The 21,543-nt window shown below is 35.7% G+C and overlaps 1 protein-coding gene across 2 annotated transcripts in view; it reads left to right on the top strand.

Annotated features, from left to right (window-relative positions):
- Positions 1-731: 731 nt before the first annotated feature.
- The window catches only part of LOC126971102 (transient receptor potential cation channel subfamily V member 5), an 85,808-nt gene continuing 64,996 nt past the window's right edge, over positions 732-21,543 (top strand). For both annotated transcript variants that reach the window (XM_050817251.1, XM_050817250.1), the window contains exon 1: positions 732-822. In XM_050817251.1, coding sequence (XP_050673208.1) covers positions 732-822 — 91 coding nt within the window. The remainder of the gene's footprint in view (positions 823-21,543) is intronic.

Below are 21,543 nucleotides of genomic sequence, written 5' to 3'. Positions count from 1 at the left end.
AATGTAATTAATAATAACTAACTGCCACAAGAATCCAAAACAAAATATGGGACCACCATTGACGCGGTATATTCCAGATATTTAGAGGATATCAAGTCTAAAACATATGTTTCTTATTTCAGTAACCATAAAACTATAGTTTCAATTATAAAAATTCCTGAAAGAATAACCTACGTGTATTGTATGATAATAAAAAAATTTTAAACGATATTGATTTCTCATTTATTCAATAAAAGAAAAAAAATGTTTTATTATCGGTCACCACGCTCAAAAAGTGTAACTTGAATTACTATCAAAGAAAAACTGTGAATTAATATCAAAGAAAAAAAATACTGCGTAAATAAAAATAAAAAAAATTATTATAATTGCATAAGTTGATAAAAAATGCTATGCAATAGCTTTACCGCGGCAGTCCCCGAGTGCCACACGTCTTTTTTTTTAAGAAAATTTTAATATCCGATAAATAATTATTTATATATTATGTACACAAAATATACTCAGACAAAGCTGTATCCAATAGTTTCTACTCTTAGCAACGAAATTGTTTCGTCGATAACTTCTTGTACTGCTAAGCTCAGATTAGACGTAATAATATAAAGTATTCAGTTACGAAGTTTCTAGAACAATACTAGTAGCAAAGGGTGTGTGATTGGTCTTCAATTCGTTCAAGTTTTAACCTGGCCCGTTCACCTTGTGTCTTCATCTCAGTTCAGAATTGTTGAGGTTTAACGATGGGAAACACAGAAAGTAACGTTACAAGTGGAGTTAAGAAGCAGGCTGGTACGTCAACACAGAAGTTGTACAAACTTATTGATCTTAAGGGTGAGTACTAACCAATTTTGTTATATAAGACATATAAGGGCAAACGGACAAGAGGCTCATGGGATGGGGAGTGGTGAGGCAACCAGCCATGGACATCCGCAACAGCAGCTGTGCTACTCACGTTATTTCAAAATCTAATTTGCTGTAGATTAGTATTCTCCTATCATTTACCTACGTCAACGATATTAGAACGGCAAGCTCGCTTTCGAGCGATTACCAATATTGTTCTACCAAATGTAAAATATTTAACTATTAGAATACTATCAGAAGGGTGACATAGGTGTTATGCTCAAATATATTATGATGTTTTAAGTTGTCAACTCAACCAAATGTAAAATTTTGCAAAATACGCATCTTCCAACAATTTACGTTCGATATAATAAAATAATCTGAACATAGATATGATACTGTATAAGATGTAATAAATAAAATAAAATAATCACTCTGTGTAAAAAGCAATAATACTTTTAGTGTTAATATTGAGGGTAGGTATTTGTAAATTATTTAGTTTGTAATGTTTTTCATATAATGTCTTAGCACCAATGTTTAGGCTTTTGTTTTGTTTTTTTCTGTATAAATAATATTTGTATGTTGTTTTAAGTTGTTTCCTTTTACTTTTATAACTAATTAAGTATTAAACTTACGGCCTTACAAATAATCGTGGTATAAAGTTATACTTGAGTATAAAACAAGAATATGCAGAATCCTTACTAATAAACTGAAAATATTATTTTACAGACTATATTGTCACAAAAAAATTTCTTAACAAAAAACAGCCGACTTCAAAAGCACTATTCCAAAACAATAGATTTAATGTGCACTAAAAAGTATAAAAATAATTGCGTATTTTTATAGAATCTAATTCTAGTTACGATTATTGTTATTTTTGGAATCGTTGTCCTTCCGCCGCGACCCGCTCTCGCCTGAGGAGGCGAAGGAGGCTATGTAGTAACAAACCTATCTTGGATGACACCGACTTTTTTATCACGAAATATTCTTGTTTTATTCTCAATAACACACCAGACATAAACTTGTTTAACACAAGTTAACTATGGCACCATATTTAAGGCGTGCCACATTTAGCAGCCCTATTATTTAAATTCAAATATTTTTATAAATCACTGATTAATAATTATAAGAACATTTTACTTTCATCATCATAATGCAAATTGTATGGATCCAACAGTGATATATTGATGAAATAATTTTCGAGTTAAGCTAGCTTTGACGACCTTAAGGATTGAACAAGAACCGTCGACTACTACCTAAATACTGCGCCCAGTAGGGAAGGTGGTGTACCTCTTCTCCCTTGCTTTCAATAGCCATCAACCTACCATAAGTTAGGTATACAAACATCTCCAGCTGTTCAACCATGATAAAGCTGTACTAAAAGCATAGACATGGCAGGAGCTTGTGTTTTATAATGGTCTATATTTTGGCTAGCAAGTAAATAAGCCTTTAGTTTTTGCATGGACAATGGTTGACTTCCATATTTCTGTGAATATGCCTCTTAAGTACGAGTGCTAAGATAAACGCGTTAAAATCCCACCGATCTAAGAAGACCAGACGCAAGAAACACAACGTGTAACTTTTTTTATATTCAAATTGTACTAGATACAAAAAATATACTTCATGAAAACTCCCTATCCTAAACTTTGTTTTCGTTTGTAAAGTCACTTTTTGCTTGGTACACTTATCACATATGTAAATGTATTTATCTACACCCATGCTTTAAATCCTCTATTAAACATTCTAAAACAGTTAGCTTATTGCCAACATTAAAACACCCAATGTCCTAATAACCATTACATCATGCAAAAGAGTGTTGTAATGTTGTACTGAATTTCATAACAACACTCCTATTTTTTTTCATTCCATTCATGCTCAAAGAGTTTTACCAGACAGCCACGTTCTTATTGCTTGATGCGTGGCATCTGTATAAATTTCACAAAAAGAACATTTTGGTTTACGCGCATTCCACACCACCAGAACGTCGCTAGCCGTAAAAAAAAGTAGGTTATTCGTATCCCCGCCATTTTTCTTCGATATTTTTATTGTTTTGAAAAAAATTAGCGATTAATTTCCAAAAGAACAATTATCAACTATCAATTATCAATTACAACAATATTCAAGTGAATTTTAATTATTGCACTACACAAAATGTAAATTACTACTAAAATAAATAATTATTTCATTAATACTTAGTTTATTTGTATATAATCAGTAATGGATGATATTAGGTTACTGCTAGGACTGGCTGTTTTAATGTTATCAGTAAGCTAACTGTTACAGAATCGTTTAGAGGATTCATATTTTAGGTGTAGATAAAGTCTTGTATGCAACTGTTGATAATTAGGTATTAAAACACTCATGTGATACTATTGTCACACTCGGCTTCGCCTCGTGAGATAAATTCACATTCGTGTTTCAATACCCCTTATTACACAACAGTTGCATTAATAACTATTAATTTATTTTTCCTGCACATATTGTAGGTAGGGTTGAGTGGTTGACAATGAACCAGCAGTACAGAGTTAACCATGCAAATAATTCAGAAACGCGACGTTGCCGTTTGGTGCAAACTGCATTAAGTAAGCGTCTTTGGCCCACCTCCCTCGCCAGTTGACACCGAGCTAGCGGCGCAGGCGGCCGCGCGCGTCTGTGCTTTGTGTTTTTGTAGCGAAAATTGCGTAAAAAAAAAAGTAAGTAGAATTTCGTCTCGTCGGTTTTGTGTAAATAGTAGCCGAATATCAATTGGATTAATAAATTAATTGTTTTTTGGGCTTTTTCTTAAGATAGTTTCGATAAGCACCTCGTGTTTGTGCATCAGGCTACTTAACCTCAAAATTTTTAAGTATGGGGTGGTACAGAATGAACCACTTTGAGAGAGTAAACAATGAACCAGTGATTCATTCAGTACCATCCTTGGTTCATTGATTACTACTCTTGGTTCATTGCGTTCCAGCTTTAGTAGATTGAGTATTAACCCAGAAAAATTGCTTTGTACACCTAGTTATTTTAGAAAAAAAACCTAATAAAAATTCAAAATTTTAAGATGGGCCGAACAAAATTAGATAGATCTGCGAGGAAAAAAGGATCCCACCTACCTCAAGCAATGAAGGCTGCTGTCAATAAACATCTTAGCGGTATGAGTCTGAGAAAGGCTGCAAAAGATAGCAACATACCATATCCAACATTAAGAAGATATATGATAAAATATATGAAAGATCAGTCTGCTTCCATGGAACCAAATTAGAGTGTAAATTAAATATTCACGGAGGACCAAGAATTAAGTCTCAAGATATATATATATATAGGAATATAGAAAACTTGCCTTTCAAATGGCGGAAATGAATGTGGGGACAGCTGTCGACGTGTGCAAATGACGAGTCGCGAGTCTGTTGTCTCCGGGCCCCGTTGCGCATTAGACGAGTGTTTATTAATAAATAATGGACGTGTAATTACTCGTTTGATTTAATCATGGCCCTTGAGGAGATTACTCAATATTGGTGACCCCGAAGAACACCGACCCCAAAAAAAATCTTTTCGGTGGTGCAAGTGACTTTGGTGAACTATTCAGTGGACAAATTACGTACCAATTTTGATGATGAATCCGGTACCAGGATAGTTATCTCAGACTGCTGCCCAGCAGGGGCCACTGCAAATCAAGCCGGAGCTTAGTGACGTGTCGGCAATTTCTGTCACTAACCGTTTTCCCGAATTTTGGACTGACCAGCCAAGAGCGGAAGCGGTACTAGGTCCTCAAAAGATTGCTGATGAAGCTCTGTTCCAGATTGCTGTGTCAAAACTGGGTAAAGAGGCTATACAGCAGGTAACTGATTTACTGATCAAGCCCCCTGACTAAAAAATATGAAGCTCTTAAGAGTAGGTTGCTGACTATTTATGAGAAATCAGAGAATCGCCAGATACAAAAACTGATTGGCGAAATGAAGCTAGGTGACCAAAAACCGCCGCAACTTCTTCGTCGTATGCGCGATCTAGGACGGGAGAAAATACCTGACAATATGCTAAGGATACTGTGGCAGGGCCATCATCCCACTGCTGTGCGAGCCGTGCTAGCCGTAACGGAAACTAAGGATATGGATAATCTGGCCACTGTGGCCGACAAAATCATGGAGACTTCGCAGCAGCCACAAATTTCTGAGTTATCCTCGCCTCAACCTATTAGAGTGGACGATAAGATTTTGGCTGAAATTGCGAAACTGAGCGTTAGGTTAGCCAATTTAGAGAGATCTCGCAGCACTTCGCGTGGGAAAGACTCCAGTCGTTTCCGTCAACGTTCCCGGTCTCACAGCCAGACCCGTCGCAGCCCTCAAAGCGAGGACTGGCTCTGTTTCTACCACTCCCGATTCAAGGAGCACGCCAACAAGTGTGTGCAGCCCTGTTCCTGGAAGAAGGAAAACTAGAATGTGCGCAGGTACATGAGGCGGATATCTGTGCAGTTTCCCCAACGCATCGCCTACGTGTTATGGACTACAACAGTGGTTACAATTTTTTAGTAGACACAGGTGCGAATGTTTCTGTTATTCCGATAAGAAAACGTTATTGTAATAATTATTCTAAGTGATCCGATAACTATACGCAGCTAACGGTACTGAAATTCGAACCTTCGGTATTAAGTCATTAGAGCTCAATTTGCGTTTACGTCGTCCGTACCACTGGGATTTTATCGTAGCCAACGTAAGACAGCCGATTCTCGGTGCCGATTTTTTAAGCGCATATAGTTTATTAGTGGTTATAAGGTCACGCAAGTTGATAGATAAGGTAACTAATTTGAATATTTCAGCATCTATTGTGAACTGTAACGTAGCTTCTGTGACCACTATTGACAAAAGTCATCCATACTGGGATGTAATTTGTAAATACCCAGATATTACTAAACCTGTTAATTATAAGAATAGTCCTAAGCATAATGTGTATCACTACATAGAAACTACAGGTTCTCCAGTTCACGATCGTGCTCGACAACTTCCGCCAGATAAGTACAAACGTGTAAGGGAGGAATTCAAGGTAATGCAGGAGATGGGGATATGTGCCCATCGAAAAGCCCATGGTCTAGTCCGTTGCACGTAGTACCTAAGAAAAACGGCGAGATTAGGCCATGCGGAGACTATAGGCGATTAAACGCGATAACGAAGCCGGATCGTTATCCCGTGCCGCGTTTACACGATTTTGCTTATCTGTTGGATGGTAAGACTATTTTTACTCGAATTGACGTTATTAGAGCCTACCATTGCATACCTATTTTCCCGGATGACATTGAACAGACCGCGATCACGACACCCTTGGACTTTTTGAATTCCCAATGATGACTTTCGGTTTACGTAACGTAAGTCAACCTTTTCAACGGTTTATGGACCATTCGGTACTTCAAGGTTTTGATTTTTTGTTTACATTTATTGATGACGTAGTCACAGCTTCAGAGACGGTAGAACAACATCAAGAACATTTACACAAAGTTTTTGAACGTTTTAGTAAATTCGGTTTATCTATTAATCTCAGTAAATGTTGTTTTGGAAAATTAGAAATTGAATTTTTAGGGCATACAATATGTAAGAATGGCATTCGACCTTTAGTTAGCAAAATCGAAATTATTAAAAATTATCCAAAGCCTAAAACGATTGATGAGTTACGTCTTTTCTTAGGAATGGTAAACTTTTATCGTTCTCAAATTCGCAACGCAGTTAAGTATCAAATAGTTTTAAATAATTATTTACGTGGTGCGAAGAAAAGAGACAAAACACCCATTGTATGGACATCCTGTGCTGACGAAGCTTTTGATCGGTGCAAGGCGTGTTTACAAGAAGCGATCACGCTATCTGCCCCGCGTTGCGATCGAGGTTCCAATTTCATTATGACTGACGCTTCAAATTCTTGCGTTGGAGCAGTATTGCAACAATATGTAGATAATAAGTGGAAACCATGATCGCGAATTACTAGCAATTTACTTAGCGATTCGTCATTTTAAAGATTTAATAGAAGGCCGTAAGTTACATATTTACACAGATCATAAGCCCTTAATTTACGCTTTTAAAAAAACGAGGTGCGAAAAAGAAACACCTAGACGCATAAGACAGTTAGCATTCATTAGCGAGTATACTACCGACATTAGACATATTACAGGTTCCGAAAACGTGGTAGCACATTCCTTATCACGCATAGAGACGATACACTGTCCTTCCTCTATTAATTATGAGGAGTTGTCAGACGCTCAAGGTGCGGATGAGGAGCTCTCACACATCATCAATGACGTTAATAAGCGAACTCAATTCAAGAAAATAGTTATGCCCATGTGTAGCAAACCTATATTCTGTGAAATATCGACGAAAAACATTAGGCCGTACTTACCTAAGCATTTTCGTAGGTTAGCTTTTGACACAATACATAATTTAGGACATCCAGGCATACGCTCATCTAGAAAAATGGTGTCTAGTAATTTTCTTTGGCCATGTATGAATCGTGACATTGGGATTTGGTCTAAGAATTGTTTAGCATGTCAACGCACTTAAGTAGTTAGACACACCAATTCAGCCGTGCAAGCTTTTCCATCTTGTGGTAGATTTGAACACGTGCACATAGATCTTGTTGGACCTCTTTCAATGACGTCAGAAGGATTCAGGTATTGCCTGACTATGATAGACGCACACACTGGCCGGAAGTATTTCCTCTTAAGGATATTACTGCGGAAACTGTAGCCAAGTGTGTGTATGATGGTTGGATATCACGTTTCGGTTGTCCTTTAAGGATAACCAGCGATCAGGGACGCCAGTTTGAGAGTGACTTATTTGCTAAGCTTATGGTGTTGCTAGGTATTAATAAAATCCGAACGTATGCGTACGGTCAAACACTTCGCCTGCCGTCCGATATTTTTATTAAGGAGATAATCACAACAGGTGATGATTTTACCTACGTTCAAAAGTTGCGTGGCATTTTGAACGGTTTAAGACCTAATTCCAAGTCTCATAGTAATTCGTCATTTTTTGTTCATCCTGATCTGAAAGACTGAGAATATGTTTTCGTTCCTAACGAGGTACATAAACCATTAAAGCCAACGTATGATAGTCCGTACCGTGTGTTGAGTCGTAAATCTAAGGTGTATAAAGTTGAGTTTCCTAACAGAAATGTTCAAATATCTATTGAATGATTGAAACCAGTATATTTCTTATCGAATTTTAAGTGCGACAGTTAAACATGACGAAGAACCTGACACCTACGTACTATGACGACACGCTCAGGTCGTGTTACGCGGAGACCTGTACGTTTTGCTGATTTTAAGTTTTAAGTGCCCGTTGCACCAAATATTTTTAAGCTAATGTTTAAGCAATCGAATAACATTATAATTTTTTTTTTGATGAGTTGTGTGTTTCGCGCTAATAAATAGGAGTTATTGCGCAGAAAACATAACATTAAGTATATTTCATTTCAACGTTCAGTTAACAACTGTTTAGTTTTTGTTTTGCATTATTAATCAACATTACCTTTTTATAAAATGGGCAATTATAAGTCTAAAGAAGTTAACAATAATGTGGCTTTGGCCCAGGCCCAAGTAACTACGGTGCAAGAGAGTGTAGAAAAAGAACTGAATACATTAGGAATTGTATTAATAGTAATCACGGTGCTACTTGTCATCGTAGTTCTGTATGGAATAAAAAGATATTGTAGAGCCAAAATGCAAATTTGGTCGAGGAGACAAGTGATGCACGTTGCGCAACCGATACACGTACATAACAACAACCCTCTGTTGTATAATTAGTGTAATTGTATTTTTTATGTGTAATGTTTATTATGTAATACGTGTAATGTGTAAACAAATATATTAAGTAACGTTTATCATGTAAAAGTTTTTTTAAGAACGGGGTTGATGTGGGGACAGCTGTCGACGTGTGCAAATGACGAGTCAGTTGTCTCCGGGCCCCGTTGCGCATTAGACGAGTGTTTATTAATAAATAATGGACGTGTATTTACTCGTTTGATTTAATCATGGCCCTTGAGGAGATGACTCAATATGAACAAGCTCAAATATCCCACTTCTTGGAAAGAAAAGGGCATGGCGGGTAAAGATTGGTTGAATGAATAAGCCTTTATTGCAAACAATATAAGATTCATACAATATATATATAGTCTAATCTAATCTAAATAATATTGTAAACTAAGTAATATTCTAATCTAAGTAATATTCTAAGCTAAGTAATAATAATTTAAGTAATATTCTAATCTAAGTAATAATCTAATATAAGTGATATTCTTAATCTTCTACATCGTTCGCTTATCTTCCACCTAGGCTTCCTCCAGAAATTTCCATTGTGATCTGCCCAGAGCAGATCGTCTCCACGTTGGTCCAGCCACTTTTTTAAAATCATCTTCCCATCTAATGGGTTGTCCTCCTTGATTTCTTTTCCCTTGTCTTGGATACCAGTCTATAATATTTTTTGTCCATATATCAATATTGCTTCTCAAGGTGTGTCCTGCCCATCGCCATTTTAATCTTTTTATAGTGTTGTCTATCCTTTCTAATTTCGTTTTCTTCTTGATTTGTGTTAGTCGTACCATGTCTTTCCTTTTGATCTTTAACATGCTTCTTTCAATGCTTTGTTGACACACTTTCAATTGTTATATATTTTTCTTTGTTAAGGTCCATGTTTGGCACCCATATGTCATGCAAGGTGTAATGCACATATTGAAAACTTTGCTCTTAAGTTTCTGCGAGATCTCATTAGTTTTCATTATATTTTTAAAAGACCAGTATTTTCTCCAAGAACTTGCCACTCTTTGCTCTATTTCCTTGTCCATGAGGTTTGTGGGGGATATGATTTCGCCCAAATACGTATATTCTTCAACATTTTCGATTGTATTTTGGTCCACTGTTATAAGTTCATGTGATCTGTTAGTCATTATCTTGGTATTTTCAGTGTTAATATCCAAACCCACTATTTTGCTTTCTTGGGCCAAATCCTGTAGCATTTTTTGGAGCGTTCTAGGATCTTGGGCAATAATAATTAAGTCGTCCGCAAATCTTAAATGATGTAGGCGTTGACCATCTATGTTTATCCCCTGATCCTCCCATTCTAATTTTCGAAAGATTTGTTCCAAAACAGCCGAAAATAGTTTTGGTGATAGCGGATCTCCTTGTGTCACACCTTTGTTGATCATAAATTCTTGTCCTAATCATTCCAATTTAATTTTTGCTCTATTGTTTTTATAAATTTATTTTATTAAATTTATATGTTTGCCGTTAATTCCTTGTATTTTTATTGCTGTCAAGAGAGAGTTGTATTTTATAGAGTCGAATGCTTTACTGTAATCAACGAATCCTAAATAATATGGTTGGTTATATTCATTACATTTCTCTACAAGTTGTTTAATTACATGTATATGGTCTATCGTTGAAAATTTGTTTCTAAAACCAGCTTGTTCTCTTGGCTGCGACTCATCTAATGTTGTGGTTATCCTATTCAAAATAATTTTAGAAAATATTTTGTACAAGTTGGGCACTAAGCTTATTGGTCTATAGTTTTCAATTAATTGTGTATCTCCTTTTTTATGAAGTAATGTAATTATATTTTCTGTCCACTGTTTTGGTATTTGTTCTGTCTTCATTATTTCATTATATAGATTAATTGTTAGTAGTGTAATTGTTTTAAGAAGAGTTCCTTTTATCACTTCATTATATATGTTATCCTCTCCCGGTGATTTATCGTCTTTTTAAGATCTTATAGCTTTGTAGTATAGGTGGTACTTGTTCTTCAAACTGTGCCGTTCTGTAATAACAATCTGTTGTTTCTATTTCTTGATCTTCGTACAAGGAGCTGTAGAAGTTAGTTGCGATTTCTAATATATGTTCTCTCGATGTTTGACACGTTTCTGTTTTTGTATTCAACAATCTAGGAATCCATTTTTTGTTACGATCCAAAAATTTTTGTGCCTTTTTCACTCCACTCGTTTTTTCTATATGGTCTATAATAGTGTCAGTAGCCACTTTCCTTTTATATTTTCTAATGCTTTCGTTTATTTTTTTACTGATGTCTTGAATTTCTTTTTTATGAGTTTTCCGATCAGCCAACAAATCTTTTCTCTTATCCAATAGTGTCAACGCTTCGTTTCCAATGTCATTCCTTTTTTCGTTACGTGTAATTAACTTATCCTTGAATTCAATTAAATTCTTCTCTAGAATATCATATTTGTTTTGTATAGTTTCATCTTTATTGTTGTATATTTCTTGTTTAAGTTACCTGGATCTTGTTTCTTTAGACTTCATAGTTCCTCTTAGAATTCTATGATCATAGCTAAAATTAAAACTATTGACGACATCCACATTCTCGAATGTTTGCGGTTTGTTTGTTAGAATAAAATCAATTTCGTTACAAGTAATTGCATCAGACCCATGTCCATTTTCTGTTTTTGTTTTTCTTAAAAAGTGTATTTGTAATAGTAAGATTGAATTCGAAAGCAAAATTGATTGATCTGTTACCATTATCATTCCTCTTGCCATAGCTATACGGGCCCATGATTCCTTTTTCTCGTTCGATATATTCTCCAATTTTACTATTGAAATCCCCCATTATAATAAGATTGAGTGTTTTATAAAACAAATTTTTATCTTCTTCTGTTGCTAGTTCGTGTGGCGCATATGTTTGAAATATTGTCTATTCTTTTTTGTAGTCGTAGAATTACGACCAATATTGCTATTCTATCAGAAATATCTATAAATTGCTTAATTCTTTATTTCATTTCAATTTTCTTCTTTCTTTCTTCCATTAGTTGCTCCTGTAGTATTTTCCTTTTTTCTAAGACATTCTTTGAGTAGTCATCTGTTAGATGTATAGTTTCCATCTTTTTCTTATTCTTCATAATGTGCTCTTTCTTCCATTGGTTCAGAAAGGATATAACAACTGGCCTAGATTTGTTTTCATCGGCACTACGTTTCCATATACGATACATATTATTGATATCGCTCGGGTTGATGGCTACTCTAGTTTTGTTTCTTATTAGTTCACATATTGCTTCTATAAGGTTATTTTGAGAGGTCTCCTCCTCTTTTATCTATTATTTTTTATATAGCTATTATATTATTTTTCCTTGACGTTTTTTCTAAAATATCTATTCTTTCCCGTAATTTCTGGTTTTCTGATTTAAATGTTTAAATTTCCTTTAGAAGTGGATCGAGTTTGTCATAAATTTTTTTCATAATTTGGTCCGTGTGTACCCGTAGCTCAGTTTTCATTTTTTCAAAGAATATTAGTAAGTTATCATTCATTTCGTTCTTAGTTTAAATTCCAAGTCAAGTCAAATATATAAACAGTGTGGCTTACTTGATTAATGATATTATAATTATAATATTATAATGTAGGCAGGCAAGTACCGTGCCAGTTGCGGTAAACGCAACACGGCGTAGTAAACGCAGCACGGTTATCACAGGTACGCGGCGATGATTCACACTAGCTACCGAATCAATGTTGAGGGTAGGCTTAAATTGCATGGTTACTGTCACTTGTTATTATGCTGATAACCTTTAAATTACTAAAATAACTTGATTTAAATTTATACCAAGTGAAGCTATGGTGTTTTATACTTTAAACTGTTGCCGTTGTCCCCATGGTGAGCGAGCTAGTGCGACACTTACGAATCACTTTTTACTAACTTTGCAAATGGTTTTTTGCGGAGCAAAATACAATACGTCTTTCTTTACGATCGTCCGGATACTCATAACTAATATAGACCACTAGATAACTCATAAGGATTGGTAACGTGCATTTAAAAAAAGGCACCCTGATTTGTCCATAAAAAAACCAGAATCATGTAGTATTGCACGAGCAACATCATTCAATCCTACGAATGTCAAATCATTTTTTAACAATCTTCAAGAAGTGTATGAAAGATTTCCACAGTTTGGTGACGGCACTCGAGTTTACAATTAGGACGAAACGTCTACTTCCACAGTACAACGGCCTGGAAAAGTGATAGCCCAAAAAGGTAGAAATATCGCTAAAATTACTAGTGGTGAGCGTGGGATTTTAGTAACTACGTGTTTAATCGTTAATGCAACTCGACACGCGCTCCCACCTGTCATGATTTTCCCCCGCAAAAAATATGTAGCGCACATGATTAGGGGCGCACCTACTGGAACGTTAGGATAGGCTTCTAAGACAGGTTGGATGAATAGTGACCATTTTGTTGATACGATAAAACATTTCGTAAAATTCACAGCGTCTACTAAAGACAATCCATCATTATTAGTGATGGATAACCATGAAAGTCATCTCTCGATCAAAGCACTTGACATTGCAAATAAATCTGGAGTACTGACGCTGCATCCGCATACTACAAACAAGCTCCAACCACTTGATGTTGGTGTGAACGATGAACCTTTCAAATGCTATTATAACGCTGCTGTTGATTCATGGCTATTACGCAACCCGGGGAGACCTGTTTCTATATATGATGTAGCAGAATGTGTTGGAGAGGCATACTTGAAAGCGTTAACCCCAAAAAACATAACAAATTCTTTCAAAAAATGTGGTATCTTTCCGTTTAATAGAGAAATTTTTTCGGAGTTAGACATTTTGCCAAGTAACGTCACAGACAGGCCAGAACCGATACTAGATAGAACTATACCAACAAATGTAAATGACGGCACTACAAGCTCTGCTACAACCCTGTCGGATGTTTCAGTACTGAATACCGTTCAAGACCCGGGTGAATGCAGAACGCCTTCACCCTCTCTGCTTACGCTTCACAACAACTATTACCAAAATACGGTTGAACCTTGAAACTTACCTTCACTATCTCTTGAAGCAACATCTATAGCAACAATGAAAGATATTTTTGAGTTCGAAAATGCTTCTTCTGCATCCATAATAGATTTTTGTGAACCTACAAGATTGTGTTCCACTAACACTCCGGAGAGATCTCAACCTTGTCTAGGAAATTTTGTTTCACCGAAAGATTTACGACCAATTTTAAAAGGAGGACCACGAAATATTAGAAAAAGTGGTAGAAAAGCTGGCAAAAGTATGATCGCCACCGACACACCAGAAAAGAATGCACTGGCTGAAAAGAAAAACAAGAAGTCTCAAATAACAATAAAGACTGAAGCTGTAAAAAAAGTAACACATAACTTATTCAAAAGAAAGGAAAATACTTGTAAACGACGAAAGAAAAATGTGACCCTAGTTGAATCTTCGGTTGACGATCAAGAAGAATTTCAGGCAAGTGGATCATCTTCTGGCGGTGAAATGAATGAGATTACAAGTGATTCTGATGAAGATGAGATAGTTCTAAAAGATGATTTCCCACCACTTAGACGTAGTCCCCGTGAAAATGACTTTTTAAAACAAAAAATGAAAAGATCAATTGCATCGGTAAAATTCTGGAAATTTTATATGATGAAGAAGATTGTGATTTTTATGTATCATACTTAAAACTAAAAAGTAAGATTCATCAGAAATTTACTGATCCAAAAGAACCTGATACAGCTGGTGTTAATATTGCAGATATTAAATATATTCTGCTATTTCCAAAAATTTAAAATTCTAACAATCGACGTCAAACTACTTACAGATTTCCTGTTAATATCTCTCTTTTAAATATGCGTTATTAAACTTTAATTTTTATGTTTTTGTTAAAAAAGTCTGAAAGAAATTAATTATTGTGATACAAATAGGAACATTATGACTGATTAGGATTACTATAGAAAATTTATTGTTAACAAGATCTCATTTAGATTTAGGAATTTGTTAATTAATGATAATGAAAATAATGTTATAAATGTTACTTCTTCTTACTTACCAACTTGTTGTCTGTAATTGATTAGTACCTACGTAAAAACCTAATTGTTGATATCTAAGAAATTAAGGTTAATTTCATTAATGTTTACGATATTATCTACCTTTTTTACCAAAAATGACGCTTTTTGATTGTAACTACAAATATATAGGTACGTTAAATAGATTCCTGAGTTTTATTTAATAAGATTTATTATAATCTAATAATTTGAATGCTTTGATTATCGGCATGGGTCATTGTTTGCACACATGGTTCACTGTGTACCAGCTCCCGGTTCATTGAGTACCATTAAGTGTACACAGAGAATCATTTTCCGACAAATAAAAAAATATAAAACATAAAAAGTTATGGTATTATAACAAAAATTAAGTTCTCCACAATGTAGCCAGTTATATTATCTACAATTATAAGTAAAAAGTATACACAATTCCACCTTCGCACGACACGCCACAAGTTAGGATATCATCCTCACCACCTGGATGTGTGGCGGTCCTCCACAGTGCGGTACAAGGAGCTTTCTTCCACGTACTACAAAGCTGTGGAATGAACTTCCTTGTGCGGTGTTTCCGGGACGATACGACATGGGTACCTTCAAAAAAAGCGCGTACACGCTCTGGTGTTGCAGGAGAGTGTGGGCGGCGGTGATCACTTAACAACAGGTGACCCGTACGCTCGTTTGTCCTCCTATTCCATAAAAAAATGCACTTAGGGCTCCCAGGAGTAGAGGTACAGGTCTTGAAAATTTAAGTGGTTTACTGTCCACCACCGATATACTATAATTTAAATCCAAACAGGCATAACAGGTACACAGATATATCGAAGAGTTTGTGGTAGGGCGACAATCTCACTATTTTTAGGCCCACATGGGTTACAAAATGAAAGATTATATTGAATTTCACGCAAAAACATTAATTATATTATTTTCACCAAACGGGTGATATTTTATAATATTTTTTCCTCATTTTAATCACACTAGAAATCGTATCTATATCGTCTGACGATGATTTCAAATGGGTGGAGTACAAAATAGCACTGCTTTACATGAAAGCGATATTTATATATATAAATATATATAAAAACATTGCTTGCTTGTTACCAGAGTGCCAAGAGTGAGATTATTTACCTACGTATTCGATCACGTAAAAATTACCTACGATATGTATGGCGTCTATGATGTTTTCCTCTACTTTCACTAGATGGCTCTCTTTCAAATAAAAATATGATACAGGGGTCCAGAGATATTGTGTTTGTTGTTGCCTTTAAGTTGGGAGTGCACTTGGGAGCTTGAAAGTCGTTAGGCTGATATTTATAATAAGAGCGTAGGTACTTTGAATTTTACTCTGACTTTGTTTAGACTAAAACATCATTTTGACTTTTGCATTGGACTGTCTTAGCTTAAGTTCAGCATAACTTTAAATATAATACGCTCTATAGATCTCAGCCTAGTCCGGCAAAAATGCCGTCAGACGACAGACGTCAACGAGATGTGGGTGGAACATTGTATTGTAAACAACTGAATATATGTAAAAAAGTATTAATCATAATAATAATAATACACTTTTGATTGTAATTTCATGTTGAATAAGAATTGGTAGTTTAAACTGATAGTGAATGTGTCCCGTTACAGAATTTGTGGATAACCCTGGTATAAGCCATCGGTTTTGTAGGGATAGACGCGTGTGATGCGTCATTTATTTTTAAATGCCACGCCCCTATCGTCATTTATTACTGCTTACATTTCCACGGGAAGATATATTATATTATATCGGTATTCTTTGCTCTGGAAAGAAGACCGTCGCCAGAGCTACTGCTTACTGGCATATGACATATTGATTGGGAAGTGTAGTAACACGTACAGAACTCGCGCAAGTTGAATACACTTAAGTAATTAACCTAGCCTGTTTGCATCGGTTATCAAGCAACAAGAGACTCTATCTAGTCGTACATATAAATGATCATAGTCTGAGCCATTCCTGAACTATACGTCATTCAACTCGCCCGTTATCTGTAAGTAATGTTTTTCAATAATGATTGCAGCAACCATTAACATCCTAGTCTTAAAGTGGGGTTCTTCATAAAAGAGCCGAAGTAAACTCAATTTGATGACTGGCCAAGTCACATAAGGTGACGAGCATGCGAGTAAACTATTTTTACATGGATGTAGGTGCTAAAACAAAATATATTAAATTAGAATTCGTTGTTTAATTATTATTTATTTAATTATCTATAACAAAAACTATAGCAGCTAAGAGAATTTGAACCTGCTAAGTCATATTTATTCGTTTTTATGTCTTATAAAATATTTTCACTGTTGTTCATTTAATTTATAGAATAAGTTGTGAGTTGTGACGTATTATTAAGTGTTATTAGCATTAGTTGTTAACCTTTGTGTTTTTTTTAGATGCTAAGTTGACCTAGTTTTATATCGGTATATGTAATATGATAAATAAATAAAAAAATATATATACTAAGCCTATTTTTGCAACAAATGCAGTATTGCTTTTTTACCAAGCACATTGTCTCAAATTACAAGTATGGGTTTTCTCAATAAAAGGTATAAAATCAATCAATAAAATTTTTTTTTGGTTAAAAAACATGGTATATTACGATGGCACAATCTTAAAGTTTCACATGTTTCGCCAGGTTTAACTAGGCATGCAAATTAATTTAACACAGTAAATGGTATAAGTCATTAAACACATAACAAAATTAGATTATGAAATATATCTGCATCAGGAGCAATAAAATTTTAATTAACATAATAATAAAAAAATAAAAATAAAAATTACAGACTAACATCATAATAAAATAATTAATAAATATTGCTTAATTAATTGTTAATAAAAAGTTTCACATTTATTCATGTCATCACATAACTCGCATTCAAAAATTCATTAGTCGCATAAAATAATCGCTCACTAAACCAGTGTTTTTTTCTTAAAAAGTCTTTTTTTTAATAATTTTAAATTAATGGGCTGTTTATTGTATATTCTGACACTCATAGCAAGACAGCTTTTGTCATACTGCAAGGTCAATGGAATTTCGTCGAAAATTAGTCTATTTGGATCCCGGCGTTTTCTTTGAGTGTTAGTGTCACAAACATTCTTGAATAAATCACTATTGAATTTTACAAATACACAAAGTTCGTAGATATAAAGACAAGCAAGTGGTAATAGTCCAAGTTTTCCAAACAGGGGTCTGCAAGACTCATCAGGTGGGACGTTGCAAATAGCTCTCACACATTTTTTTTGCGATATAAAAACTCTAGAAATACTTGTACAGTTACCCCACAAGCAGTCCGTAACGTAAAACAGATTCAACGTAAGCGTGGTAAGCTAATAATGTTGTTTGTAAACATGTAACTTTTTTTATTTGCCGAAGAGCGTAAACAAATTTGTTAATCTTGTTTCAAACGTCAGAAATATGTGATTCCCATCTTATGGTGTCATCCAGGAGAAATCCCGAAAACTTAGTTTGATTTGCTGTGTTAACAGTGGTGGTATTATAATTAACATTTATAACTGGGATTTCGCGTTTAGTTGCATTAAATTGAACATAATTCGTCTTTGTCAGATTTATCTTAATGTCCAATCCATTGACTAATTGAATTCATCGTCATGTTTATGTCAGCTTCATGATCACGTACAGAGGCATTTTGTCAGAAGCCACAATAATGGAAATATCGTCCGCAAAGAGGACACATTTGTATTTTGTTACGTTTATAATGTCATTAATATAAATTAAAAATAGAAACGGGCCATGAACACTTCCCTAAGGGACCCCGTATTTAGTTAATTTATGGTCAGATACATATGACTTCATCTTGTTATATTCGTCAAGTTTCGTGATGACAACATATTGAGGTCTGTGTGAAAGGTATGAAGCTAACCATTCAAGAGTGGTTCCTCTTATACCATGATCTTCAAGTTTTTTAAATAGTATAGGATGAGATACTCTGTAGAAAGCCTTTGAAAGGTCAAAAAATAGCCCAGAAGTCCAGTTTTTCTTATTGAGATTACATAAGATATTCTGTAGCAGTGAAAACATTGCTTGAGTTGTCTTCTCTTTCTGGAATCCATACTGATCAGTATTAATTACATAAAATTTGAGGCAAAGTTTGAGATTAATGTTATTGGACGATAATTGCTTATATCAAACTTATTAACATTCTTAAATATAGGCTTTATCACCGATAGTTTAATTAAATCTGGGAATGTACTACTGCCGAAAGATAAGTTAATTATAAATGTCAGAACAGTTAATAGACTTCCACAACATGCCTTTAAACCTTTGTACACACCTCATCATGTCCTTCGGAGTTAGTATTTTTAATGACATAATCTCGTTTCTAACCTCAACTTCCAACATAGGTCTTAAGAAAATAGTTCGCAAAGAGCTTTGCTTGATAGGTGCTTTCGGATGTCCATTTGTAGTCAGACCGTCATCAATCAATTCGATAAAGTAATCATTAAATTCATTTGCTATTCTGTGGGGGTCAGATACGGAAGTATTGTTAATATTAATGTTGTCTATAATCTTATCGTTGTTTGCAGTGCTTATTTCATTGTCAGTTACAGCCCACGATGCTTTGCACTTATTTTTACTTTTTATTATACGTATATTTAATATTGACATTTCTTTTTGAATTATAAATACAGTTTTTTAAAATTTTAGAATAGGTTAGGTATTTACTTTTGTCTCTCTTGGTTTTCAGTTTGTAGTATATGGTGTTGCGGAATTTTGTGGACTGTATGCGCTGGTTCAAATTATTCTTATTAGGAAATAACTATATACTTACTTAAATTAGGATTTTATTGTAATATGGCGGAAGGAAGGCAACGTACGTACCTTTTTTGATGAGCTCGTTCTGTATTTATTAATATAGTAGAATTTATATTTTGTGATTTTATATTTTATGTGAAATTTCAACATTTGTGCTGTTATTTGCATATAAGACATTTATTTTCTCAAAATTTATTACTTTAGAGTTCTTTTTGATGTCTATTTAAATATACTGGATACTACTACCGCTTCGAAAAGAAATGGTGCTCTGAGAGAGAAAAAGCGTCGTAAGAAACTCTCCCAGCAATCTCTTTTTGCGCTCTTTTTAATGCAATATACAATATTATACTGTCATTGATATTGCTATAAAATAATCATCATCTAGTCCCAGGCTATCCTATCACTTAAATATTCAGCTGTGGAGTAGTTGGATTTACGACAGAGGAGGAGGAGGTTATTAATTCAATCGGTATTTTGTTATGTACACCGATTAGTCTGAGATTTATGATCCGATTTACGTAATTTTACATAGTTTGGCCCAGTAGTTTTCATTTTATGAACATTTTTTATGAAAATTTTGGTTTATCGCGATGATATAATTATTGTTTTTTGTGTACGGCTTTTTTAGGAGATTTCATTCAGGTTGATTTTTTTTTATATGATAGGGAGCAAACAGGCAAGAGGCTCACGGGACGGGGATAGGTGAGGCAACCACCCATGGACATCCGCAACAACAGGTGTGTCAAGAAATGCGTTGCCGACCTTTAATGCCTTTAAGGCTTTAAAAAAGCATACTCCCAGTATGCTTTTTTGTTGAAGGCCCCTAAGTCGTATCTGTTCGGGAAGACCGCTGCCGGTAGTTGATTCCACAAAGTGGCTGTGCGAGGCAAGAAATTTCGAACAAAACTCGCGGTTGTGGAATGCCAGTCTACGTGATGCGGATGGTACTTTGCACGTAATGTCCGGTATTGGAATTCGCTGGAATCAACCCGAACAGCTCCTCTGAGCACTCCCCGTGATAAATGCGGTAGAAGATGCAGAGAGAACCCACATCTCTAAGCAATGCTAGAGAATCAATACTAGGATACGACAAAGGGAGAATTTTTAGTGGTGAACGCACAAACTTGTGTCTTCTTGGGGTTGAATTGGACTAAATTTTGTCGGCCCCATTCCGAGACTTTGCAAAGCATAGTCTCGATTTCAGATACAAGTTTGTTCCGGTTCTAGTCGACGCTATCCCGGGATTTGTTGGCACGGCCGGTGTAGGAAGCATACCCTGTGCTGTCGTCTGCATAGCAATGAATATTGCTGATTTGCAGCATATCATTGATATGCAGAAGAAACAACGTAGGGGATAGCACGCAGCCTTGCGGGACACCAGCGTTTATGGGTTTTAAGTCGCAGCATGCACCGTTGATAACAACCTTGATGCTCCGATCAGTCAAAAAGCTAGTGACCCATTTGCACAACTTCTCGGGAAGCCCATAGGATGGCAGTATCTCTATAAGCGCTTTATGCCACACCCGATCGAAGGCCTTCGCTATGTTCAAACTCACCGCCAACGCCTCTCCCTTCGACTCAACCGCTTGCGCCCATTAATGGTTGAGGTATGCAAGAAGATCACCAGCTGAGCGACCGTGACGGAAACCGTACTGGCAGTCGCTGATCAGCTGGTGCCCTTCTCGGTATCCCAAGAGTTGGCGGTTGATGATCGACTCCATTACTTTGGAGAAAATGGAGGTAATGGCAATGGGGTGGTAGTAGGTGTACAGGTCACCTTTCTTAGGGATCGGGTGCACTAAAGCCGCCTTTCATAATTTCGGGACTACGCCTGATGAGTAGGAGAGCCGGAAAAGACGGGTAAGGACCGGCTCCAGTTCCGGAGCTTACGTCCGCAGCACTATCGGGGGAAAGCCATCGGGCCCGCTCGATTTGTGAATGTCCAAGGTGAGAAGCGCCTTAAGCACGGATGCCGGATTTTTACCTCCGGCATATATGAGTCGCACCGTGGAATATGCGGTGGTGGTGCACCTTGGTCATCCAGAGTCGAGTTGGACGCGAAGAGGGAGCCCAGGAGATCAGCTTTCTCTTTCGCGTCATGGGCCAGCGTGTCATCATCCCTGTGCAGTGGCGGAA

The sequence above is a fragment of the Leptidea sinapis genome, chromosome 23 (assembly GCF_905404315.1).
Source record: "Leptidea sinapis chromosome 23, ilLepSina1.1, whole genome shotgun sequence".
In the NCBI taxonomy this organism is placed as follows: domain Eukaryota; kingdom Metazoa; phylum Arthropoda; class Insecta; order Lepidoptera; family Pieridae; genus Leptidea; species Leptidea sinapis.
The sequence above is the reverse complement of the archived record's forward strand: the minus strand, read 5'-3'. Positions and strand labels throughout refer to the sequence as shown.